This window comes from Schistocerca cancellata, chromosome 4 (genome assembly GCF_023864275.1).
Source record: "Schistocerca cancellata isolate TAMUIC-IGC-003103 chromosome 4, iqSchCanc2.1, whole genome shotgun sequence".
Taxonomy (NCBI): Eukaryota; Metazoa; Arthropoda; class Insecta; order Orthoptera; family Acrididae; genus Schistocerca; species Schistocerca cancellata.
In genome coordinates this window covers 567,532,031-567,559,938 of record NC_064629.1, presented here as the reverse complement: position 1 = coordinate 567,559,938, position 27,908 = coordinate 567,532,031, and the positions used below count along the sequence as shown (strand labels likewise).

General features: G+C 40.5%; 1 protein-coding gene across 3 annotated transcripts in view; it reads left to right on the top strand.

The window, feature by feature from the left end:
* LOC126183524 (WD and tetratricopeptide repeats protein 1-like) overlaps positions 1-27,908 on the top strand; it is a 207,148-nt gene that overhangs the window by 53,010 nt on the left and 126,230 nt on the right. For all 3 annotated transcript variants that reach the window (XM_049925587.1, XM_049925584.1, XM_049925585.1), the window contains exons 6-7: positions 11,840-12,038; positions 12,141-12,228. In XM_049925587.1, coding sequence (XP_049781544.1) covers positions 11,840-12,038; positions 12,141-12,228 — 287 coding nt within the window. The remainder of the gene's footprint in view (positions 1-11,839; positions 12,039-12,140; positions 12,229-27,908) is intronic.

The following is a 27,908-nucleotide window of genomic DNA, read 5'->3' as shown; positions in this document are numbered from 1 at the left end:
AAAACACGCATGCACACATGCACACAAGCACATCTCACACATGTTTGACTACTTGTCTCTGGCTGCTGTGGCAGCAGTCAGGCCCCAGTGGTCAGAGACGGTGGTACTTAAATGTATAGCAGTTTTTTGTTGTGCCTGTCTGTGACTCGATGTATCCTGTTGGTGAATAGCAGTCTCTCATTTTCATAATATTGTTGTTATTTGATCTTGGACTTTCCACTGTTTGGTATTAAAAATTGTTTAATTTTGTTTTGTTTTCTTTTCTTTGTATTTGTTTATTTAACTTAGTACTTTTTGACCCCTACGTTTATTTTATTTTCTTTCCTGCTGAGGCAATAGTTTGGGCTGACCAGGTGTGAATGAGAATACTTTTCTGTAGTTTTAGTTGACTTAGCTAATTCATGATTGCAGAGTGATACTGATGAATGTCTTATCACAAGTTAATGGAATAGTTTAGTAAATATATTTTGCAGAAGCTGATTACATCATGCATCTCTACCAGATGGCTGAACATGGAGTCATATGACAACAAATGCTGATCGTAATTCCCTTCTACTGTGGTTATCTTTTAGCTTCTGTCCCTATTCCAGATGGCAATTCCTGAATGTTGTTCACTTCAAAATTGTATTATGTAAGGCCAGAATTCACTTACAGTTAAAACTAATAATACCCAATAATCTGATTTTCGACCAGATATTTAAGAACTAAATTTTATAATGCTTCCTTTTCTGTAATTGAATATCTTACATTCAATTTTTTAACATGCGACTCACAAAATCTATGGTGTTACTGTCCACTCCCTTGACTTTCCTCATTATCTGGTACGTCTCTGGTAAAATCCTTGTCCAATTTGAGGTGCACAAATCACTTTGGCTCACACAGGTGGTCTCTGACCCAAAACCAATATGGCATTCCTCATTCTATTGCCACACATTTTTCTTTTCTATATCTACAGCTACATCTACATGGATACTTTGCAAATCTTACTTAAGTGCCTGGCAGAGGGTTTATCAAACCACCTGCACAATGATTCTCTATTATTCCACTCTAGAACACCTCTTGGAAAAAGTGAACACCTATATCTTCAAATGAAACAACAAGTTTACTGTTACCAGATACTGTTTGTTTATCTCCACCGACACATTTCTGAGGTTTAAACTTCCATCATTGCTCCATGCGGGTTTGGGCGTTAGAATAGGCTCAAGGTATTCCTTTTTGTATCCTGCCTGGAAGGCGGCGCGTGGGTAGGAGCAGGAGCAGGAAAAATATGTCGGTACTGCACGTAAGTAAAAGTGGTTTACTGGAGCCTGAGTACATATACAGAGGCATACATAACTTGTACAGATGAGCACAGTCTCAAGCTGAAGCTAAGTGTCCTGGCTGTCTGCTCTTGATCAAATGGGTTGCATCTGTAACGGAGCTCGTAGACCTGGACAGCGCCTGCTCTAGGACGCTGTCGTCGGTGTTGGTGTTGTAGTGCCAACCTATGCCGTGGCTTCGGAGCTATTGATACCACATCCCTCCCCCCCTGAAACGACAGACTGTTGTTGAGTATAGCTTCCGACGGTGGGTGGAGAGACCCAGGGGCTGCGCAGCTGAGGGGGCGGACAGCGGAACTGCTGGGGCGTGCTGTCCATCCACGATCCTGAATTGCTTGCGAGGGCATGAGGAAAACGCCCCATGGAAAACCTGCTCAGGCCGTGCGCCACTACTGGGTATGCGGCACGACGACCTCCATGGGCGGCGGAGGCGGCAGCAGTGTGACATCAGCCACAGTGTCCCTCGGTTCTGCCACCACGGAGGAGCATGGTGGCGGCAGCCGGAGGTGGGCCCGTTGCAGTGGCGGCGAGAGGCCCCTGTTCGGTGCAGGTGACCGGACCGGCAGCGGCGATGACAGCAGGCGTGCCCGCGGAGGTGCAAGCGGAGGAGGTGCCGTCGGTGGAGACATGGGCTCAGGTGGCGGAAGCTGCGAAGCCTCCAATTCTGCCGGAAAACAACCAGCAGCAGAAAGCCGGGGGGGTGGCACAAATGGATCTGGTTCTGGTGTCGCTTGACAGTGCCGGAGGGACAAGAAATGAGAAATAAGGCGCGGCCAAGCTGGCGAAGAATGTGCCCCTGCTCCCAGATAGAACACCAAATCATGTGGCGCCAAGCCAGAACGAGGCGAAGCAAAGGGAGTGTGTGGCGGTGGGTGCAATAGCTGCAGGAGCAACCGATCGGCGCGGCCTTGTAGCAGTTCCGCTGGGGAACGGGTGCCGCGTGGCTGAGAGCGATAGGGAGCAAGGAAAGCCCAGAGGGCACACTTACGAGAGTGCGTGGTGCGCAACTTGCTCATCTGTGACTTAAATGTACTCACAGTGTTCAGCCTCGCCGTTTGACTGGGGATGGAACGGGGCTGAGGTCAGATGGCGAATGCCATTAGCAGCACAGAATGCTTCAAACTTGGAGGACACGAAATGGGGCCCATTGAATGTGGGGAAGGGGACTGATGACCCTGTAGTTTGGTCCCTTTCTCTCCAAACCAACCAAACAACCAACCAACCAACTAACTAACTTCCATCATCAGGTGGATTTACATTTGTTAGTATGACGTGTGTGTGTGTGTGTGTGTGTGTGTGTGTGTGTGTGTGTGTGTGTTTTGGAGGAACTTGTAACACTGTCTACAAAACACTATTTCAGAACATTGGTAATGCATCACATGTAAACTGTCATATTTTGTAAACAAAGCTGGTGTCTGGAAACTACTAGGTGGAAAGAGCATATACATACATCAAAAGAAGTTTTGCATCACCCCGGTTCCCAGAACTCCTGAAGAGTCATTGACTATGGATATTGTATCACAGACACAGTCCCTTTGACTGTTCAGAGATGTCACTAAACCCGCCCAAAGATGTAAACAACCATGCATGAGCAGCACCTATTAGACGGAGGGGGTCCGACAGCCAATCAGTTCCAGTCATTCCACCAGGTAGGAGGTACACAGCTTGTGTTGTCTGTAGTTCATCCATGCCTAGATGATCAATACTGCGGTTTGATAGTGTCTGCATTGTTACTTTGTGCCAAGAGGGGCTCTTAGCAAGGTAAGTGTCCAGGCGTCTCGGAGGGAACCAAAGCGATTTTGTTCGGATATGGAGGAGATACAGAGAGAGGCAGGAACTGTCTATGACATACCTCACTCAGGCCTCCCAAGGGCTACTACTGCAGTGGATGACCGCTACCTACAGAGTATGGCTTGGAAGAACATTGACAGCAACCCCACCATGTTGAGGAATGCTTTTCGTGCAGCCACAGGACATCGTGTTACGACTCAGACTCTGCGCAATAGGCTGCATGATGCGCAAGGTCCATCTTTGCAACCACGACACCCTGCAGCGCAGTACAGATGGGCCCAACAACATGCCGAATGGACCGCTCAGGATTGGCATCACATTCTCTTTACCGATGTGTGTCACATGTACCTTCAACCAGACAATTTTGGAGACATCTTTGGAGGCAACCTGGTCAGGCTAAATGCCTTAGATACACCGTCCAGCGAGTGCAGCAAGGTGGAGGTTCCCTGCTGTTTTGGGGTGGCATTATGTGGGGCCAACGTACACCACTGATGGTCATAGAAGGCGCTGTAACGGCTGTACGATACGTGAATACCATCCTGCGACCGATAGTGCAACCATATTGGCAGCATATTGGCGAGGCATTCGTCTTCATGGATGACAATTCGTGCCCCCATCGTGCACATCTTGTGAATGACTTCATTCAGGATAACAACTTCGTTCAACTAGTGTGGCCAGCATGTTCTCCAGACATGAACCCTATCTGACATGTCTGGGATAGATTGAAAAAGACTGCTTATGGACGATGTGACCCACCAACCACTCTGAGGGATCTACGCTGAATCGCTGTTGAGGAGTGGGACAATCTGGACCAACAGTGCCTTGATGAACTTGTGGATAGTATGCCGTGAGGAATACAGGCATGCACCAATGCAAGAGGACGTGCTACTGGGTATTAATGGTACTGGTGTGTACAGCAATCTGGACCACCATATCTTGAGGGTCTCGCTGTATGGTGGTACAACAGGCAATGTGTGGTTTTCATGAACAATAAAAAGGGCGGAAATGATGTTTATATTGATCTCTATTTCAATTTTCTTTACAGATTCCAGAACTATCAGAATTGAGGTGATGCAAAACTTTTTTTGATGAGTGTAGCAAAAGAGAAACATTATCACAAAGTAGAAAGAATATACATCACAACAACATTATTATTTTGGAATAGGTGTTGAAGGATTGTGGAGTTCTCTGTTTTGAGGTGCTTTAATACATGCAGTTTTAGAAGGTTATGTAGAAGGGAGAAGGAAGCGAGGAAGGAAGAGATTCCAGATCCTGGATGACATGATAGATGGTACAACATACAGCAGCCTTAAGAAGGAAGCAATGGATCGCAGAAGATGGAGAGGCAAAGGACCTGCTAATATAGCAGATAACTGATGATGATGAATACATGCACTGGAATAAGTGCATGTATTCATCCCCCCCTCCCCCCACACACACATATATACATTATATATACATACACACCTACCTTAATGTTACAAATATACGATCACACCAATAGCATGCAACAGCTTGGACCCCCTGTCAGCTTGAAACTAAATGTACATCAACCAACACCACAAATTGTACAGCTATCTGCATATTTTTAAGCATTAACCCACGTCTCTCTCTTTTTCTCTTCCTCTCCCTCCACCTCCAGCCTTTCATCCTTATCTCTGAATTCCAAACAAAACTGTTATTTATGTATAATTTTACCATTCTTGCCAACATAATTATTGTACTTAAAGTTTGAAATTTATCTAAAAGAGTATGCAATTTAAGCTATATTTACATGACAGAATTGGATTTATACACCACCTGAAATATTTATTCCAATGTATGTATTCTGCACCTCAAAACAAAGATCTATACAATCCTTCAAAACTTATTCCAAAATAATAATGTTGTTATGATGTATATTCTTTGTACTTTTTGATAATGCTTCTCTTTTGCTATATGCTCTTTGCACTTAGTAGTACCCAGACGCCATCTTTGTTTACAAAATATGACAGGTTACACGTGATAATGTTAAGACAATGAAAGGAACCTGTGACCCCTGGAGGTATTCTATAGTACTTGTTTTAGTTTCACTGTTAGATACATATGTTTTGTTTTTAGTGAAAAAACTTTCCAAAACCGTGTTATGAAATAGTTTTTTTGTAGACAGTGCCACAAGTTCCTCCAAAAATCACACCACACACATTTGTCACACAAACAAATGTAAATCCAGTTAAACCTCCAAAATGTGTCGTGGAGATAAATAAACAGTGTCTGGTAACAGTAAACTTGTTGTTTCAGTCGATGTCAATAACAGTCATGATAAAGCCTAATCTAAAATGTTCACACCTATATATTTCCGTGTGAGCTCTGATTTCCCTTATTTTATTATGATGGATCATTTCTCCCTGTGTAGGTCAGCACCAACAAAATATTTTCATATTTGGAGAAGAAAGTTGGTGATTGAAATTTTGTGAAAAGATCCTGCCCCAACGAGAAACACCTTTATTTTAATGATGTATACCCCATATCTTGTATTATGTCCTTGACACTCTCCCCTTCCCCTATTTCTCAATAATTGAAAACGTGTTGCTCTTCTTTGAACTTTCTCTATGTACTCCGTTAATCCTGTCTTGTAAGGATTCCACCTCATGCAGCATTATTCCAAAAGAGTACAGACATGTGTAGTGAAGGCAGTCTCTTTAGTAGATCTGTTGCATCTTTTATGTATTCTGCCAATAAAACACAGTTTTTGGTTTACCTTCTCCACAATAATTGCTGTGTGTTCTTTCCACTTTGAGTTGTTTATAATTGTAACTCCTAGGTATTTTGTTAAATTTACTGTCTTTAGATTTGATTGACTTGTTGTGTAACCGAATTTTAATGGGTTCCTTGTAGCACTAGTGTGGGTGACCTCACACTTAAATCATTTAGGATCAACTGCCAATTTTCACACCATGCAGATAAGTTTTCTAAATCATTTTGCAATTTGTTTTGATCTTGTGATGACTTTACTAGACAATAAGTGACAATATCATCTGCAAAAAACCTAAGATGACTGTTCAGATTGTCTAGATTGTCTCCTAAATCATTTCTGTAGATAAGTAATGTAGAGTGCCTGTAAAACAACCTTGGGGAATTCCGGAAACCCTTCTGTTTTACTTGATGACTATCTGTCAGTTACTATGAACTGTGACCCCTCTGACAGGAAATTACAAATCCAGTCACATAAGTGACACCGTATTCCATAAGCATGCAATTTTATTACAAACTGCTTGTGAGGTACAGTATCAAAAGCCTTCAGGATATCTAAATATAAGGAATCAATTTGAAATCCTTGGTCAGTAGCATTCTACACTTGGTGTTAGTAAAGAGCTTGTTTCACAAGAACAGATGTTTTCTAAATCTGTGTTGACTGTGTGTCAGTAGACCATTGTCGTTGAGGCAATTCATAGTGTTCAAATGCAGTATATGTTCAAAAATCCTGCTGCATATCTTTGTTAATGATATGGGCCTGTCATTTAGTGGATTACTCCTACCTTTTTTGAATATTGGTGTGACATGTGCAACTTTCCAGTCTTTGGATATAGATCTTTCATCGAGTGAGCCATTGCACATGATTGTTATTTGTGGAACTGTTGCATCCGCATACTCTGAAAGGAACCTAATTCGTATTCAGCCTAGACTGGAAGACTTAGTAACTCTGCTCCAGCAGCACTGGCATTGATAGTATTTCCATTGCTGTCATTCAGAGAAGGCATTGACTGTGTCTTGCTACTAGCATACTTTACATGCAATCAGAATCTCTGTGGATATTTCGAGACAAAGTTTATTTGTGGAATCTATTATAAGCATCTCACATTGAAGTCCATGCGAAATTTCAAGCTTCTGTAAAAAAAATTGCCCATCAAGGAGGATTTTACATTAGCTTAAATTGGCATGCTTTTTTCATTGTTTCCGCAACAGTGTTCTGACCTATTTTATGTACCAAGAGGGATTAGCTCCAGTGTTTGTTGATTTATTTGGTATAAATTCCTCAGTTGCTGTCGTTACTGTTTCTTTGAATTCAGGCCACATGTGGTCTACACTTACCTTGTTAATTTGGGAACAAGTTGAGATTGTCTCTTAAGAAGACATCAAGTGAATTTTTATCTGCATTTTTTGAATAGATATATTTTTCATTTATTTTTGGAGGATTTCAGAGTTAAGTTATGCAGTCTTGCTAGACAACTGTGTTTCACTAATCCCTGTATCTGTTTTGATGCATGTTATTGGCTCAGGATTATTTGTTGCTTAGAGGTCAAGTGTGTTTTCACAATCGTTTACTGTTAGAGGGAACCCGTGATCTAAATGTTTGAAATAATTTTCAGAGAATGCATTTAGTGCAGATTTGGAAGTAGTTTTATGCATATTTCTGCATTTAAACATTTATTTTCACCAACATACTGAAAATAAATTCAAGTCGCCACCAACTATAATTGTACGAGTTGGGTACGTGTTTGGAATTAGACACAAGTTTTCGTTGAACCTTTCAGCAATTTCTATATCTGAGTTGGGAGGTTGGTAAAAGGATCCAATTATTATTTTATTCTGGTTGTTGAGAATAATCTCTACCCATAATAACTTACAGGAACTATGTAGTTCTTATTGCTACAAGATAAAGTAGTTCTAACACCAACAAACAAGCCACCACCAACTGCATTTAGCCTATCCTTTATGAACACTGTTAGGACCTTTGCAAAAATTGCAGCTCAACTTATCTCTGGCTTTAGTCAGTTTTTAGTACTTATTACGATATGAGCATCAGTGCTTTCTTTTAGTGCCTGGAGCTCTGGTACTTTCCCAACACAGCTACGAGAATTTACAGCTGTTATACCAGTGGCCCCTAGATCTATGTTCTTCCTCTGTTCAACCACTACCCTTTGAGACTGAAGTCCAGTATGTGTTTCATTTTGACCCTCTTAACCCAGTCCACACCACACAACCTCTTCCACCCTGGTCACAACCTCCTGTATGTAATGAACTCCTGACCTATTTAGTGGAACCTGAAACCCCACCACTCTATGGCATAAGTCGAGGAATCTGTAGCCTATACATTCGCAGAACTGTGTGAGCCTCCAATTCAGACCCTCCACTTGGCTCTGTATCTGAGGTCTGCAATCAGTCCTGTCGACTATGCTGCAAATGGTGAGCTCTGCTTTCATCTCGCTAGCAGGACGGGCAGCCTTTACCCCTTCTGATAGTCACTCAAAACCAGAGGGAATCTCTTCTGATCCAAAACAACACACGTCATTGCTATGACATGAGCCACCACCTGCAGTTGACTGCACTTCCACGTCTGGAATGACTCCACCCATATGCACACGAAGTGCACATTGGCTTTCTCCTCCTCCTCAGCTGCCATGTCCCTAAGGGGCCCCATAATGTGCCTAACTGTCAATGCTCCCAACGACCAATGCTTTGTGATTGCCTGGATCTTGCAGGCTGAGAGGGGTTTCTTCTGAAGCAGGACAAGTGACTGCATCTGTCTGAGGGACAGTGTCAACCACAGCTAGCACCTGGAACCTGTTTGTCAGACTAACCAGGGAGGCCTTACATTGGCCCCTCGGGAATTTTTTCACAGCTTGACATGTCTTAAGGCAACCTCCCACTCAACCACAGGTGAGGGATCAGTCTCAATGCAAGCAGTTACTGGGCTGGCAACCAGTGTGGACTGATCGGCGAAGTCATGGGTAGTACTGGACGTGTGTTGAATCCTCACAGTCGGCCCACAACAGTGATGCCCATCCACTGCAGCCTCAAGCTGTGTGACCAATGTGGAGCTGAGAGCAAAGTGTCTCACCAACTCACCTAGCATCCGCACACAGCAATCACAATACCTATCCATACTAAGGACTGTGGAAAATTATACTACAGAGACAAACAAAGGATTATCAAATGCGGTACAGAACTACTGTAGACACCCACAAAAATGCAAGAAGTGTGTCTGATAAATTAGATTAACACACAGAGACTCAGAAACCAAACTACCAAAGCATACAGGTGAGACTAAATAATTAGCTCCCATTTAGAAACTTATAATATGTCACAAAATTGGTTTACTTTCCAACACAAACGAAAGTGTGAAAACTGTGTCTGTTAAATATTAAATTAACATGCTGAAATTTAAAACTACGCTACCAGAGTACATAGATGAAACTATATAATTCGCTCCTGGTTAGGAAGGCATAAAATGTCACAAAATCAGATACTTCTCTGCTGTTGCTTGTGTTTTGGTCACCTGCTGCTGCCATGCTACAAATTGCACTTTTATTATTTATTGTTTGGTCACTCATACTTATAGAAACCACACAGGCTGAAAAACTCAACTGGCTGTGGCAGTTAAATGTAAAGTATTCTCAAATGGTACTAATTTTATCAAGTTTAGGTACTAATCCATCTTGTGTAATAATAATATCCAAGTTGTTTGTCTTTTTTTCTCCTAGGTTCAGATTTATTTAGATTCAATGCGACCACAATCTGTTAATACTTGTATAATTGTTTGCAGATTCTCTTCCCATGTTCCAGTGCAATCAGATGTCATCTGTGTATGCAGTAATTAAACTTGCCAGATGTTACCCTATCTTTTATTAGATTTCCAAATCATCACAATCCACCTTTAAGATTTGGTTGTTACTGCTGACATCCAAAACAAAGTTATCTTCTCTGTACTTCTCATTTACTACAAACTATGGGTTGTTTTATTGACTTGTCAACCTTTCTATTAACTCCAAACCTAATATGTAGTTTTCTTCTTTCTTCTACAGCATTTCTCCTAGGTTGCATATCAGATACTTTGCAAAATATGGTATACTTTCATTTTATTTTCGTATGGTGTTCCCTGAATCACAACCATTTCTGTTGAAAATACCTTGTGCAACATTAACACTGTTGTTAACTGTTTTCTTATTTTCATGTTTTCTGAGCCAGGTCATTGGCTTCCATCATGTTTTTCCTGTTTCTCTTCATTAACTTTTGTTAACAAAATTGTCTTAGGAATTGATTTGACATGTGCCAAGTTCTGGTACCCCTTTGATCTTGACTTGTGTGATCTCAATAATGATCAGACATATGTTAGAACACTTCAATCTTCAAATTCAAGAACTGTGGATAGTGAAGGGTTATGTGTAAAATTCAGAGCAGTTAATACTTTAGCATCTGTTGTAAACACTTTGCTTACCTCGATACTGACATTGCTCTGTTGTGGGAAGGAGTTCAAAGACACGTGTCAGCTGTAGTAAGAAGAACAACAGGAACCTCCAGTGGCAGCCTACTTCTATCTCAAGTCTCGTGCCTTACATTTCTGACGATGAAATATCTGAATGTTATATCAACATGTTAATAAACATTTCCAGCTCCAAGACTCCATAAATTTTCAAAACTTGACGTCCAGCACGCCTGGTTTTAACAAGATGGGGTTATTTGCAAACTGCTTGCTATGGCAGCAGGAAAACATTTGTTGGAGGATGACATGATTTCAAGGAATGCTAACATCGTCTGGTTGCCTCAGTCTCCTTACTTTTCAGTCTGTAATTTTCTTTCATGGAGGTATCTGAAGAGTGTCATTTACCACACTAGATAGGGAACAGTAGATGAGATCAAGACACAGATTAAAGGGGATATCACCACTATCCCAGGTGACACATTTCACTACTCTTTGTAAAACCTACAGATTTGGCTTACAGAATGTCGACACCAAAATGGACAGCATTTAACTGATGTTATTTTGGAAAAAAAAGGATACCTAATGCAATTTCCAATCCTGTTCAACATATTTTGAACTTCAAATAACTTTTTTTAGTGTTCCTTAATTTTTCCTTATTTTATCTAATTATTTCAAAATTGCCCATTTCTCTTTGCCACCCTTTATTAAGTCTGATTCAACATTACAAGAAGAACCATTGTGACATTTGCCTGAAGCAATTTCGGGATACCTTAATTAGGATAGCTTGACTTAAACCAGGGTAAATTCACTGAGATTGAAGCACTTCTTCACACCATTTCCTGTTCTCCTCCAATGTAACCCTCCCTTCCCCTTTGTAAATAGTTTTTGTCAGTAATTTTAGCTATTTTTACATACTCAAACTCGTGATTATTTTCAATATTGGTGCCATTATGTACATACTTAGTAATATATTATGAGACTTATTGAATAATATATTTCACAGGTTACACTGTAAAATGTGAGTGAGTAGATTTTAAATGTAACAGAATTGTGAATTGTCAGTTTGGACCAAGAACTACCATTTGGGAATAGGTGGCTACAGCTGCACAGAATTCATCCAATTTAAGTTTAAGTGCTACATTTAGTTTATTGTCAACCCCATGAGTGCTGTTACTGCTAGACTGCATTACAGAAAAAGATAGTGGTAAGATAGGTAATTTTTTAATAATTTCAAAAATATTAGAATATTAATACATAATTATTAAACCAATTGTGATTCAATGACCTAAGAAAATAACACTAACTGTTAGAATTGTCAGATTAAGTTAAGTGTTAACTTGTAGAATTTGTATTTCAGCCTGCCATCAAACTGATTGGTATATTACAATATAAGTTATACCAAAATTGGACTAATGACAATGATATGAGCACTATTACAATATTAGACCCTGGACTTCAAAGTTGTTTGAATATGTAACTACATAATGCTGTGAAATCAAAAGATTGAAATGATTTTTTGATATCTTATTATTTTCTTATTTTCTAGGCAGTTTGATCTTCGCACATCTCATGCCTGTAGTGGCACAGTTAATAATCTGTTAATCAATCTTGCCAACCATGTTGGCCGTGAAGCTGAAGCTAAATGTGTAGCTATCAATCCTCTGAGGGAAGAGCTATTAGCTGTAGGAGCAAATGATCCATTCATTAGAGTCTACGATCGCAGAATGATCAAATTGCTAAATAAGGTCAGGTTCCCTCTGCTACTTTCTCTGAAGTACTCATGCTTTCTACTGTGAGTTGCATTGTGATAAGTATAAAAAAAGAAAAATGAACTATTACAATTTCAGGATGTTCGAGTGCCGATGGGAAATCGGGCCCCAGGTGCAGAGGTTCCAGATAATCTTGTACAAGGATGTGTGACGTACTTTGTTGCAGGTAATTTGTAGACCAGCACATGAAGGAAATGTAATACAATGACTGAATGAATCAGTAAATGTGTTACACCATATGACTAAATTAATGGTGTTGTACAACTGGGTGCTAGATTTTAAAGCTGTAACTGAAAGAAACTGTAAACATAGCAAGTAATTCTAACTACCCTTGTACCATTTTACTGCCTACATTTTACAATACCACTTAGCCTGATGGTAGACACATGCCAACACTTTTTTGCTGTTTGAGTGCCTGACTATTGTCTTACAATGTCTGCATTTTCTGCTATTTTCACAGAATCCCACTTCAGTTTTACAAAGATTTCTCTATGGCATTGGCCCATTACCTAGCCTGCATTTATCGTGAATCTCTCACCAAACACAAAATACCAAGTGACCGGAAAAAAGTGCAGGTCGCTCCAGTATATAAGAAGGGTAAAAGAATGGACTCACAAAATTACAGACCAATATCCCTAACTTTGGTTTGCTGCAGAATCCTTGAACATATTCTCAGTTCAAATATATTAAACTTTCTTAAGACTGAGAAGGTTATGTCCACAAATCAGCATGGTTGTAGAAAGCATCACTCATGCAAAACTCAGCATGCCCTTTTCTCAAACGATTTACTATGAATTGTGGATGAAGGGCAATGGGTTGGTTCCATATTTCTAGATTTCCGGAGAGCATTTGACATGGTACCCCATAGCAGGCTGGTAATGAAGATATGAGTGTGTGAAGTACGTTTACAGTTATGTGAGTGGTTCGAAGACTTCTTAAGTAATAGAACCCAGTATGTCGCCCTTGACGGCAAGTGTTCATCACAGACAAGGGTATCATCAGGAGGGCAGACGGTGCGAGCAGCAATCTGTGGTTGTTTGCTTATGATGCTGTGGTGTACAGTAAGGTGTTGAAGTTGAGTGACTGTAGGAAAATGTGAGATGAATGGCAGCTAGCTCTAAATGTGGAAAAATGTAAGTTAATGTGGATGAGTGGGAAGAAGAAACCTGTGATGTTTGTGTACAGTATTACTAGTGTCCTGCTTGACACAGTCAAGTCGTTTAAATATCTGGGCATAACATTGCAAAGCAATATGATATGGAACAAGCATGTGAGAATTGTGGTAGGGAAGGCAAATGGTCAACTTCGCTTTATTGGGAGAATTTCAGGAATGAGTGATTTCACCTGTAAAGGAGATCGCATATAGGATGCTGCTGAGACCTATTCTTGCGTACTGCTCAAGTGTTTGGGATCTGTACCAGGTAAGATTGAATCAAGACATTGAAGCAATTCAGAGGCGGGCTGCTAGATTTGTTAGTGGTAGGTTCGAACCACAAGTAAGTGTTACGGAGGTGCTGCAGGGACTCAAATTGGAATCTCTGGAAGCAAGGTGATGTTCTTCTCGAGAAACACTATCAAGAAGGTTTAGAGAACCGGCATTTGAAGCTGTCTACCACTTGATTGTACTGCCGCCAACATACGTAGCACGTAAGGACCACAAAGATAAGATACAAGGAATTAGGTACGGAATGGTGGCTTGTGGAGTATCGATGTGGATGTAGAAACAAGATTTCTTGTAAATTGTCGATCAACACACTCTTGTGTAACTCTAAAAACCAACTGATCGTTACTCTGTTGCTGTGGGTATTGTACAAAGGGCGTTAAAAAAGTTTTGCACAGTCGTCTCTATTTTTTTATTTTTTGCAGGAGGAGAATGAAATCTTTTGTGAACATATTTGGAACATGTAGCTATACATTGAGCCTACTCATTGTAGCCTCCAGCACCTTTGATGCAGCTGGCCCTACATTCTTTCCATGATGTAAATGCACTTCGGTAAAATTCTGGGGATTGACTTTTACATCATCGCTTGACACAGGAAATAGGGTCTGTCTCACTATCAAATGTTTTACCGTACTGGTGGGCCTTCAGACGACCAAAGAGATAAAAATCAGATGGAGGCAAGTCCGGACTGTTGGGAGAATGAGGAACAATTTTCCAAACCATTTTCCTGATTTTCTCCTGCATCATAAGGGTTGCATGGGGTTTTGCTTTTTCATGGTGTAGTTTGATGAGCTGACCCTGAAGCTGTGGTTTGTGGGTCTTGATGGCATGTCGCAGCTTGTCCAGTGACAAACAGTAACTGTCCTAGTTAATTGTGGAGCCAGGTTCCTAAAAGTCAATGAAAATGAGACCATACTGATCCCAGAAGGAGGAGGCCGTTACCTTTCGGCCTGCTGTTTGTGAAAGTCTTGGTTTCTTCTTTCAAGGGGAACCCAGATGACACTACTCCATGGATTGGGTTTTGCTCTCAGATTCAGACAAAACCAACCATGTTTCATCCTTGGTAATGACACTGTCAAAACACTGTTTCCACTCTTCAGTCATGAGACCCTTGCACACATTCTTCCTCATTGTTTTCATTTCTCTTGTCAATAATCTAGGCAACCAATGTGCAAAGATTTTTCTGTACTCTAGTGGGTGTACCAGTGATACCACAGTACCCAATGACAAACGAGTCACTTCAGCAAGCTGTCGTGTCATCACACATCTGTTATTTTGGATGATTTGATTAGTGGTCTCCTTATTCACCTCACTCACTGCCATCTATGGTCTGCTGAATTGTGGATTGCCCAGTATAGAGAAATCACTGTCTTTAAACCTCTCCAACCACCGCTGCATACTGCTACGATCCACTGTGTCCTCCCCATAAACAGGGAGCAACTTCCTATGAATTGCTGTGGCAGAGTCATCGCCGGTCTTGAAGGGGAACTCCATCACCGACCGTTGTCACAACCTGACATCTACTTATGGCCGATTATGGCTCACCTGTAAATAAAAGAAAATACTTTTATATACCAACTTATAGCTAAATGTTCCAAGTATGTTCACAAAGAATTTCATTCTCCTCCTGCAAAAAATAAAAAAAATAGAGATGACTGTGCAAAACTTTCTGAATGCCCTTTGTATACAGCAGTTTTCTTATGGTTTTACACTAAAGTTTATGTAATCACCCTTATTAGTTGTGTGTTCATCAGTTGCACATTACCTTTGTCATGAATTTGTGGAATTAATGGAAATGTTATGAAGTTATTAACATGCAGTGACACTCATTTCTATGAGTGTAGGTCCTTGAATATAATGCACTGTTGTTTGAAAATCAAAACTAATCTAGGCAGATTGTAAGAGTTAGCTGCATTCCAAAAAAATGTTATAGCATGGTGAGTGATTTCATTCAGCAAAAGAAAAAGTCTTTACTTTTTTGAAGATGAACTAAATAGTAATATAGGTGTCGATACCCAAGAAAATCCACCTATCGCACCTTTTTGAAACTGAATCGTAAGTTTAGATTACGTTTTTGTTAACCCTTTGACTGCTGGAGGTGCACCCTCTGCTTGGCGCGCTGCAGCCTGTGCCCTTATTTGGCTACCTGTGCCAAGTGCCTGTTCCTCGAGCCGCAACCTTAGTCGGAGCGGCCCGTGCTGTCCCACCTGCCCTGTGCTAAATATTTCTGGTGTGACTACGACTCCAGGTGAAGCACTACTGTGTCCTCTCATGGCTGATACAGAATAAATGCTTCTATGTGGATGAATTACTGCAGAATCAAACTGATTTGTTAAAACTATTTTCCGTTACTAAGAATTATATCTTGCTTGTAGTTTTTTTACATGGTTTTTGTAGCTTATGCCGAAAGCCACGTTATCGTTAGATTTACCTCAGTACTGTGCTGTTCTTTCTTACATACCTAAATAAACATCTGCATTTCTCTATGGGTCCCTCACTCTACGAACTCAAGAACGAATAAAATAAGCCATAGATTACAGATTACTGTACATTGTTTTTGTTGTTCAAAATGACGTATTTCGTCATTTCTAGGATGATTCATATCACACTACAACATCAGAATTTACTGTGAGCAACGGCGAGAACAATTTTACTTCGTTTTGTTAAACTTGTTTTGTGATGTGTTTAGAAATTACACATGGCCTACTATTTGTTTCTGAGAATACAACAAACTGAGTGCTTACTCGGCTACAGTCAGACCATTTACCTGTAGTGGTTACACTGTGTAAAGTGTTCCATCCAGGAACAGATGCAGCTGTCCTTTGCTGGTGGTAATCAGTGCTCTTATAATTTGGAATAGCAGGAAATGATTGATTGTCTGCCACAGATTTTTTTTCTTGTGCTCTATTTTTAATCATTGCACATAAGAATTCAACACATTTTCCAACTTTTGAGAGCTGTCAAATCTCTTGTCTTTTTGTTAGCACATTAAATTCACTTATAGATTCAAAGTCATGAACTGTAAATTTGGGAGTTCCTTTTACACTTTGTGAATGTGTGTTCCATCCTTCTCTTTGATCCAGGCTTTGGATCAGCACTGGCAAAGTTAAATTGCTGGCAGCATTGTTGTATTCGTTCTGTGCTGTGATTAGTAATTTGTTTTTTTGTGGTAATTTTCAAAACAAGGTATGACACACAATGGTATGTTGCAAGTTTTACATTCATACTTGCTTTCTAGATGCACTTTTCTGTTTCCAGCAAACCATGCATGTATGTGTTAGAGTACTTTTCTTGGAATGCTCACTTGTTATAATGTTTGGAAAATGCCTTCCCACAAACCTTAGAGGATTATCATGAGAACACCTTCCCCTGCCAGCTTTTTTGTGCTCTGATCCATACATTTCTGTAAGTTCTCTTACCAGAGACAGATGAAACTCTGCTATCTACATTTTATGATGTGTTAGTGACCTGCACAGGACATGAGTGTTTAAAACACACCGATCGAGAACATGAAGAAAGAACTTCTTATACCATTTTGTTGTTTTCCCTATACATCCAACAGAGCTAAGCAGCACATCAGATGGTCAACTGCTCCCATATTCAAGTTATAATCTACAATGCTTTGTGGTCTCGTAATTGTCTCTCCAGTATTCTTGTCAGTCTTTCCTGTGTCAATTCAAGTTATAATCTACAATGCTTTGTGGTCTCGTAATTGTCTCTCCAGTATTCTTGTCAGTCTTTCCTGTGTCAATCATTCATGTGGTGTTACATGTGGTCAACATCCACACTTCCCTTTTGTCACACCACTTTATAGTAAGTATAATATTAGTACACATAAACTGAATATCATGTCATTTCAGTTCTTCTGAAATTTCAGGATGTTACATTTGTTCTTATGGACAGTACCACATGCATTAGTCCGATGACTGTGAAACCAGGAAAATAAGTCTGGGCTTGAATACCACTTACTGAGCTAGAGGGTATGTCCCTGTTCTAAATAGAGCTTCATTAGTATTGCCACTATGTCATCACTGTTCCTCAAGTTGTGGAACTCAGTTTCTGTTGATGTCCCTGTATAAACAATGAAATCGAAGACATAGTCAGTCTTACAATCACGTAACACAAATATTTTTATTTTGTATCCACTCCGTTTCGATGGAGTGAATTGTCTGAAAGATAAGCGTCCTTTGAATAACAACAAACTTTCATCAATGCAGAGTTTCTGATGTGGATTAAATGCACAATGGAAAGCTGTACAAACTTCATCATCAATGTTCCTAATTTTGAATAATCTATCTTCTCCAGTATTGGCAGAGTTGTCACCGAAATGTAACAGTCTCATAAGTAACAAATAGTGGTCTCTTGACATCAGTTCACTAAAAACTGGAGTATTTAGCACAACATCTGTGGTCCAGTATTTTTTAATTTTCAATTTTTAAACACGGGGGATCAGAAGACAAACAGCTATGAAATGATACAGTTCTTCACATTCCATAGCTTTCCACTTTGATATTCGAGAATGCACTGATTCTGGAGTGTTCTCTTGGTGAATAAATAAAACCAATTCATTTTGTCAGTTGCAGATTTCATCAGTTCTTCTGTAAAGAATAACATGAAAACTGACAGAATACTTGGCTCATTCCCTATTTGACACACATGGCCCTATAGTGTATTATCAAATGCGTGAGTGACTGGCCGAAAATGATTTTCTTTCCAGTCAAATTTATTGCTAAGATGTGATTTCTTTATCTCCGTTTCAATATCACTTTCTGAGTCTTCAGATTCAGAACAACTAACATCTCTTGTTGAAACATGAGACTGCATTGACACCTCTGCTGATGTGGATGGTGTATTTTTATTTATTTATTTATTATTTCATTTCATGTTCCATAGATCCTGGTAGCAAGTGGATCGCAAGGATATGGAACGTGTCAGATTCTACATAGTTCAAATATAACTTGTATAAATACAATAAAAAGATACAATGTAAGTAAAAATCAACTAAACAACAGCACAATCAATTAACAGCAAATTGTGTTTCACATGTTAAGGATGAGTAATATATTTATGATATGGAATGTGTCAGATTGTACACAGCTGAAATATATCTTACATAAATAAAAGATACAATGTAAATAAGATATCAGCTAAACAACAGCACCTTCAGTTAAAAGAACATTTTTATTTCACATGTTAAGGATGTGCAATATATACAGGAGTCAAGATAAACTAAATATTCCAAAGGAAATGCAGGAATACCAATAAATCATTGTCATATGCCTATGATAGTACTCAAAATAAAATTAATTATTCTAAGTTTACAACACTTACAAATTTGGTGATTACATACATTTTCTTTCACATATTCATCAACTGTATAAAAAGATTTCTCTGTCAGGTACACCTTCAGAGTTTTTTTTGAATGCTGGCAATCTTTTGTGAAGGCATTTTGTGTGTGGTGGGAGAGCATCAAACAGCTTAATGCTGGAGTAATAAGCTCCCTTTTTAAGCCGCAGGGAGGCTTTTCAGTTCAGTGTGCAGACTGTTACTGGTTCTTGGGTTATAGTCATGAAATTGGCTGTTGTCTTTGTAGATAGAAGGGTTTTTACAGACAAAGGTCAAGAAAGAAAGGATATATTGTGAGGAGGTGGTAAGGATCCCCATCTTTCAATACAAGCGCCTGCAAGAGTGCGTGTGATGGACACCACTCATTATTCTAATGGCTTTTTTTTTGTGCAGTGAAAATTTTCTTTGCAAGAGGTTGGTCCCTCCAGAATATAATAGCACATGACATTAATGAATGGAAATAGCTGAAGCACAAAGCCTTAATGGTGTTTACGTCATCAACTGAAGCCATAACCTGTAGTGCAAATATTGCTGAGCTAAGTGTTTTATAAAGATGAAGAATGTGTGCTTTTTTTATCTGTATTGAGTGAGAGACCATTTGAAGAAAACCAGTTTACACTATCATTGAAAACTTTATTCGTAGTTTGTACAAGATTGTTGTCTGTAAAATTGTCAATTAGAATTGTAGTGTCATCTGCAAAAAGTGTAAACTTACTGTTTGTATCAGAACAAAGTGGTAGATCATTAATGAAGATGACAAATAGCAGTGGACCCAAAACAGAGCCTTGTGGCACACCACAACGTACTGAGCCCTACTGCCGGCCGGAGTGGCCGAGCGGTTCTAGGCGCTACAGTCTGGAACTGTGCGACCGCTACGGTCACAGGTTCGAATCCTGCCTCGGGCATGGATGTGTGTGATGTCCTTAGGTTAGTTAGGTTTAAGTAGTTCTAAGTTCTAGGGGACTGATGACCACAGATGTTAACCCTTTCTTTACCGAATTTCGAAGTTTTGAGAAAAAAAAAAAATCTGCATTTGTTTTTACACTTATTTAGGTGCATAAATGTAAAATATGATATAATCTTTTTTATTTATGTTTTATTCCAAAAAATTTTGAATGTTGCTTTTAAGCAACAGTGGTTATTACAGGTAGTGACATCATAGAAACAAAATTCAATAAACATGGGTTCATGTAAGCAAAATATTGGTTTATACATCACATTTTATAGCTTAGAAGTCTATGCACAGCATTTTTATTATTGATAATGTGGTGATGACTAATTTTCCTTCGGGTAATTAACAAATTCAGCTCTGTGTATTAGTAAAAATTTGAAATTTTTGTACTGCAAACATTTCACTGTTTTACTTTCACGTATCTTGTCAGACATCAGTGTGTGTTGTATCTTCGCCTTATGAAGTTGTTATATTCCATGAAAGATGTGGAAACACTTCTTATTTACTGTGAGACAAAGATGCACTTTACACTTGGTGCAAAAAATTTGTGTAGTAGACTTAATGCAAACTTTACATCGACCTTTCTTCTCTACCATATCTGCAAAGTGTTCGAACCCATCAAAACGCACATCCATAACTGGAGCTGCACATACAGTCCTTTTTGCTGCAGGAGTCCTTGTCAACATTTCAGAACTCGGTCTTCCTCTCTTCTTTTGGGAACCTGATTTCCCCGCAAGCAGTAGACTTGCAGCAATATTAGCTTGGAACTGCGGGAGTGACATCTTTGAGGTTTTGCCACGTTGGACCATATGACGTCAGTGGAGTAGCCATCCATTGACAGCTGCTACAAACACCAGTACACAATGCGCATATACCACTTCCGTGACCTTAAGTTGATACGGTATAGTTCTATCAACATATCAGCAAGGTCCACGCCCCCCATATGTTTGTTGTACTTTTCCACTATGTGAGGTCTAGGTACATCAATGAATTTCTTTTCAGATGCAGAATAGCGTCTACATGTTGCCATGGGTTCAACACAAGCATATGTTGACACGAAATTTATGCATTTTCTGTCAAACCAGCGTACTAAAGCTACATTGTTTGTTGTCTCCACTCTCCAGTCACAGGAGCCACGTTCAGTTTTCTTGAGCTCCGTTTCAGTTTTCAAGGGACATTTTCCCATCCTGTCTGTCCTGATAGTGTCACAGAATCCAATGCCCCTTTCTTTCAGGGCAATTGCTAATAGTATAGACGAAAACTAACTATCAGCAAACACTTTGAAATGCTGTTTCTCTGGCAATGTTTCTGTCAATGCAAAAACACTATCCCCAGACAAACCTAATCCTCTATCACTGCAGGTACAGGGTGTTTCAAAAATGACCGGTACATTTGAAACGGCAATAAAAACTAAACGAGCAGCGATAGAAATACACCGTTTGTTGCAATATGCTTGGGACAACAGTACATTTTCAGGCGGACAAACTTTCGAAATTACAGTAGTTACAATTTTCAACAACAGATGGCGCTGCAAGTGATGTGAAAGATATAGAAGACAACGCAGTCTGTGGGTGCACCATTCTGTACGTCGTCTTTCTGCTGTAAGCGTGTGCTGTTCACAACGTGCAAGTGTGCTGTAGACAACATGGTTTATTCCTTAGAACAGAGGATTTTTCTGGTGTTGGAATTCCACCGCCTAGAACACAGTGTTGTTGCAACAAGACGAAGTTTTCAACGGAGGTTTAATGTAACCAAAGGACCGAAAAGCGATACAATAAAGGATCTGTTTGAAAAATTTCAACGGACTGGGAACGTGACGGATGAACATGCTGGAAAGGTAGGGCGACCGCGTACGGCATCCACAGAGGGCAACGCGCAGCTATTGCAGCAGGTGATCCAACAGCAGCCTCGGGTTTCCGTTCGCCGTGTTGCAGCTGCGGTCCAAATGACGCCAACGTCCACGTATCGTCTCATGCGCCAGAGTTTACACCTCTATCCATACAAAATTCAAACGCGGCAACCCCTCAGCGCCGCTACCATTGCTGCACGAGAGACATTCGCTAACGATATAGTGCACAGGATTGATGACGGCGATATGCATGTGGGCAGCATTTGGTTTACTGACGAAGCTTATTTTTACCTGGATGGCTTCGTCAATAAACAGAACTGGCGCATATGGGGAACTGAAAAACCCCATGTTGCAGTCCCATCGTCCCTGCATCCTCAAAAAGTACTGGTCTGGGCCGCCATTTCTTCCAAAGGAATCATTGGCCCATTTTTCAGATCCGAAACGATTACTGCATCACGCTCTCTGGACATTCTTCGTGAATTTGTGGCGGTACAAACTGCCTTAGACGACACTGCGAACACCTCGTGGTTTATGCAAGATGGTGCCCGGCCACATCGCACGGCCGACGTCTTTAATTTCCTGAATGAATATTTCGATGATCGTGTGATTGCTTTGGGCTATCCGAAACATACAGGAGGCGGCGTGGATTGGCCTCCCTATTCGCCAGACATGAACCCCTGCGACTTCTTTCTGTGGGGACACTTGAAAGACGAGGTGTACCGCCAGAATCCAGAAACAATTGAACAGCTGAAGCACTACATCTCATCTGCATGTGAAGCCATTCCGCCAGACACGTTGTCAAAGGTTTCGGGTAATTTCATTCAGAGACTACGGCATATTATTGCTACGCATGGTGGATATGTGGAAAATATCGTACTATAGGTTTCCCAGACCGCAGCGCCATCTGTTGATGAAAATTGTAACTACTGTAGTTTCGAAAGTTTGTCTGCCTGAAAATGTACTGTTGTCCCAAGCATATTGCAACAAACGGTGTATTTCTATTGCTGCTCGTTTAGTTTTTATTGCCGTTTCAAATATACCGGTCATTTTTGAAACACCCTGTATTTTTGCCAACATAAATTTCAAAATCATACATCATGCCTGAAGCACCAGCTCTCGTAAAAGATTTGTAGCCCCACTTGTGAGGCTTATTTCTTATGTACTGTTTCAAACCGCTTCTACTCTTGAATGGTATTATCTGTTCATCAACAGCTTGGTATTCTTCTGGAGGGAGTGTCTTCAATGATGACTGCAATGCAGATAAAAGTGGGCGAATCTTGAAGAGTTTGTCAAGATTACTATTAGCTTCAGGCAAGTCTTGATTATTGACAACATGAAAATACCGCAGTAGCTGGAAGAAGCGAGTTCTGCTCATCACATCAGCTATTGGTGAATACCTACACTCATTCGACCAGTATAAATGAATGGAAAGCATTTTGATTATGCCCATGTGCAGTAAAACACCAACAAACTGCTCCATTTCATTTTTGCTCGTCTGCAAAGAAACTGAATCTTTTTGCAAAGCATAGATATTGGACTGCTCAACAATGAGTTCAAATACGTCATCATTCATAAATATTTTAAAATATTGCAAAGGTGTCATTTCCTTTACTGGTGGTGGTGGAAGTGATCCTTTCCATTCTGTGTCTTGTACCACAAAATCAGTTTTTCTAAATTTATAATCGCTACGCTTACATCTATGTTTTACTTGCTGCTGCTCATGTGTAGATGGTGCTCCTTCATTTGTATTGTTGTCGCTTACATCTGATTTTGGCTGAGAATCAATAACTTTACCACTCCTGACTGCATCAGCCTGAAATTTAAAGATATTGATCTCTAAAATACGTAATTATACTTATGTACTTTCTCAATATTGTTACTTCTGTTAGTGATCCCTACCTTTGGAAATTTATATTCTGTCTCTTGCTCCTCTCTAATTGCCGAAATTTCAGCCTCATCCTCCTTTTCCACCATCTGAATGAAATTCAGGACAGCTGCTTCAGAAATGGCTTGAGAACTTTCATCATTTTCGACAGTTTCATCTTTATCTTCGTCCCCAACATCTGATATATCCTCATCAGGGACATCAATGTATGCATTGAACTCATTATCGGGTAAATTCATAATACACTCCTGGAAATGGAAAAAAGAACACATTGACACCGGTTTGTCAGACCCACCATACTTGCTCCGGACACTGCGAGAGGGCTGTACAAGCAATGATCACACGCACGGCACAGCGGACACACCAGGAACCACGGTGTTGGCCGTCGAATGGCGCTAGCTTCGCAGCATTTGTGCACCGCCGCCGTCAGTGTCAGCCAGTTTGCTGTGGCATACGAAGCTCCATCGCAGTCTTTAACACTAGTAGCATGCCGCGACAGCGTGGACGTGAACCATATGTGCAGTTGACGGACTTTGAGCGAGGGCGTATAGTGGGCATGCGGGAGGCCGGGTGGACGTACCGCTGAATTGCTCAACACGTGGGGCGTGAGGTCTCCACAGTACATCGATGTTGTCGCCAGTGGTCGGCGGAAGGTGCACGTGCCCGTCGACCTGGGACCGGACCGCAGCGACGCACGGATGCACGCCAAGACCGTAGGATCCTACACAGTGCCGTAGGGGACCGCACCGCCACTTCCCAGCAAATTAGGGACACTGTTGCTCCTGGGGTATCGGCGAGGACCATTCGCAACCGTCTCCATGAAGCTGGGCTACGGTCCCGCACACCGTTAGGCCGTCTTCCGCTCACGCTCCAACATCGTGCAGCCCGCCTCCAGTGGTGTCGCGACAGGCGTGAATGGAGGGACGAATGGAGACGTGTCGTCTTCAGCGATGAGAGTCGCTTCTGCCTTGGTGCCAATGATGGTCGTATGCGTGTTTGGCGCTGTGCAGGTGAGCGCCACATTCAGGACTGCATACGACCGAGGCACACAGGGCCAACACCCGGCATCATGGTGTGGGGAGAGATCTCCTATACTGGCCGTACACCACTGGTGATCGTCGAGGGGACACTGAATAGTGCACGGTACATCCAAACCGTCATCGAACCCATTGTTCTACCATTCCTAGACCGGCAAGGGAACTTGCTGTTCCGACAGGACAATGCACATCCGCATGTATCCCGTGCCACCCAACGTGCTCTAGAAGGTGTAAGTCAACTACCCTGGCCAGCAAGATCTCCGGATCTGTCCCCCATTGAGCATGTTTGGGACTGGATGAAGCGTCGTCTCACGCGGTCTGCACGTCCAGCACGAACGCTGGTCCAACTGAGGCGCCAGGTGGAAATGGCATGGCAAGCCGTTCCACAGGACTACATCCAGCATCTCTACGATCGTCTCCATGGGAGAATAGCAGCCTGCATTGCTGCGAAAGGTGGATATACACTGTACTAGTGCCGACATTGTGCATGCTCTGTTGCCTGTGTCTATGTGCCTGTGGTTCTGTCAGTGTGATCATGTGATGTATCTGACTCCAGGAATGTGTCAATAAAGTTTCCCCTTCCTGGGACAATGAATTCACGGTGTTCTTATTTCAATTTCCAGGAGTGTATATTCTAGGTCAGCATCAGTCACAAAGCCAGAAATAGTGACACAATATTTAAAAAGTGTCTAGAATGTGATTTTATACCTGCAAAGCAAAATTTCAAACACCTATATCAATAGATTTGTAAAGCGAGGCTTTATATTACGGAATTGCCACTCAATTCCACTGTTGCTTTGAAGCAACATAAGGTTTTTCGCAGTTTATCTTACTGGAAATCATTATGCAAGTCAAATGTATGATGTACTTGTGCAGGAAGGCTTGTCACAACACACAACAATTATTTGACTGTAAACGAAAGTGCAAAACTTACATATTTTACGCGTTTTTTATCATCAATTCTTCACAATGAAGACTCCAGCAACTAGTCACGCTCAACAATTGTTTCCTTCTTCCCGCGCGGTAGTTCCTGCCATTTGTTGTCAGGAATAGTCACTACTGGCATGGAGCTTCAAGTAAACATTGGCAAAGAGCAGTTAAAATCGCTTTGATGCAAAATACATCTATGGAAAGACGATGTTTCTTATAAGCTACGCTGGTAAAGAAAGGGTTAAGACCCATAGTGCTCAGAGCCATTTGAACTGAGCCCCACTCGGATGAGGCAGGTTCTCTGGATTGGCCATTCAGCATTACAGTCTGCTTTCGTTCCTTCGTGTATCATTGGAGCCACGAACCAATGGTACCATCCAAACCATAACATTCTGCCTTTTTCAAAAGGATTAGATGGTTTACACAATCAAAAGCTTTTGAGAGGTCACAAGAAATACCTACTGGAGACATTTTTTTGTTGATGCCTTCCAGTACTTGATTGGTGAAACAGAATACTGCTTGTTCTGTAGAAAGACCAGCACGAAATCCAAATTGACTCTTGTTTAGGATATTGTGGAAGCTAAGGTGATTGACAATCAATCTGTGCATGAGTTTCTCAAGAATTTTTGAAAATATGGTTAAGAGGGAGATTGGGTGATAGTTTGTAACATTGTTTTTCTCACATTTTTTAAAGAGTGGTATGACTACAGCTAGTTTTAGTCTGTTGGGGACTATTCCTTCATGCAGAGATGTATTGAATATGTTGCATAATACTGGACTTACATATTTATAGCAATATTTCACAATTTTACAAGAAATATTGTCCATACCAACAGACTTTTTATATTTTTTAACGAGGTAATAATTCTTCCAATCTCTTTTACTGTAACATGAGGTAAGGATAGTTGTGGGAGTCTATTATTGATAGATTCCTGTAGAAGAGCCAATGATCCATCCACAGAAACTTTAAGCCGGTCTTCTCTGCTGCTGACAAAAAGTGCCTGTTGCAGATTTCTGCAACCATTTCAGGTTTCTTTACAATATTGGTACCTTGTTTAATTTCAATGGCTGTCCTGTTTCCCATTTTTTTTTGACAGTTCCCACTTTATCACATTACAAATTGTTTTTATTTTGTTGTCAGACTTAGCAATTTCAGACTTAATGCACATATTTTTTGACTTATTTATCCGTCTTTAGGGTGCTACAGTAAAGTTTGTAGTGCTGACATTTCTTTGGATCATTACAAGTTCTGAGGAAATAATATAGCATCCTCTTTGTTCTGCAGGATGTTTTTATTCCTCCAGTGGTCCATGACAGTGCTTACAGGGCTGTTTCTAATAATAATAATTATTATATATATATATATATATATATATATATATATATATATATATATATATATATATATATATATATATATATATATATATAATTTTTTTTTTTGGGAAATGTGGCTTCAAAAATAGACATAAATTCATTCAGAAATGTATTATACTTTTTGTTCACATCTGTTTCATTGAAAACTCGACTCCAGTCTATCTCTTGCTGGCTGGTGTTGAAGTTTTGGAGGGTTTCATAATTTATTATCCTAAAAGATTTCCAAGAATTTTCAGAACTGTTGCTCAGATGGATGTCAGTGAGAGTAAGCAATTGACCACCATGATCATAAAGGCCAATAATTGGATGTACACTAATATTGTTGACTCTTGACTTATCTATAAATATGTTGTCAATCAGACTTTGACAATTCTCGGTAACTCTAGTTGGAAAATTGACTACCGTATTTACTCGAATCTAAGCCGCACTCGAATCTAAGCCGCACCTGAAAAATGAGACTCGAAATAAAGGAAAAAAATATTTCCCGAATCTAAGCCGCACCTGAAATTTGAGACTCGAAATTCAAGGGGAGAGAAAAGTTTTAGGCCGCACCTCCAAATCGAAACAAAGTTGGTCCATTGTAATACGAGACACAATTTAGGTCGAATGAAAGACGATACAGCTACAGTAGTTTGGTTCCAGTCGTAAGCTTAGCAGTTAAGCTTTACTAGGTAGCCATTGCTATGCGTCAGGCGCTCCGTACGTATTTATACGGGTATCCTTCCTTTTTCACGTGCTTCGTCTGGTTTGAATCGATTGCTTATTTTGCTTTGATCTGATAAGTGCGTTTTCTTTGTTATAGGTGTTTACGTCACTCTAAGCTGAAAATGCATTACTGTACTGTGTCATGCATTGTTTGTCGCATTCTGATAGTGCGTGTGTACGGCCTGTCGCCGCTCGCGGCATGATGCTTTTGTGCACGCTACCGCCGCTTCTTTTTTTTTAAAAAAAAAAGAAAGAAAGAAAAAAAAAAAGAGGAATCGTCTCATTAGCGAAACAATGGCAAGAGACTGCAGTTTGTTGTTACTT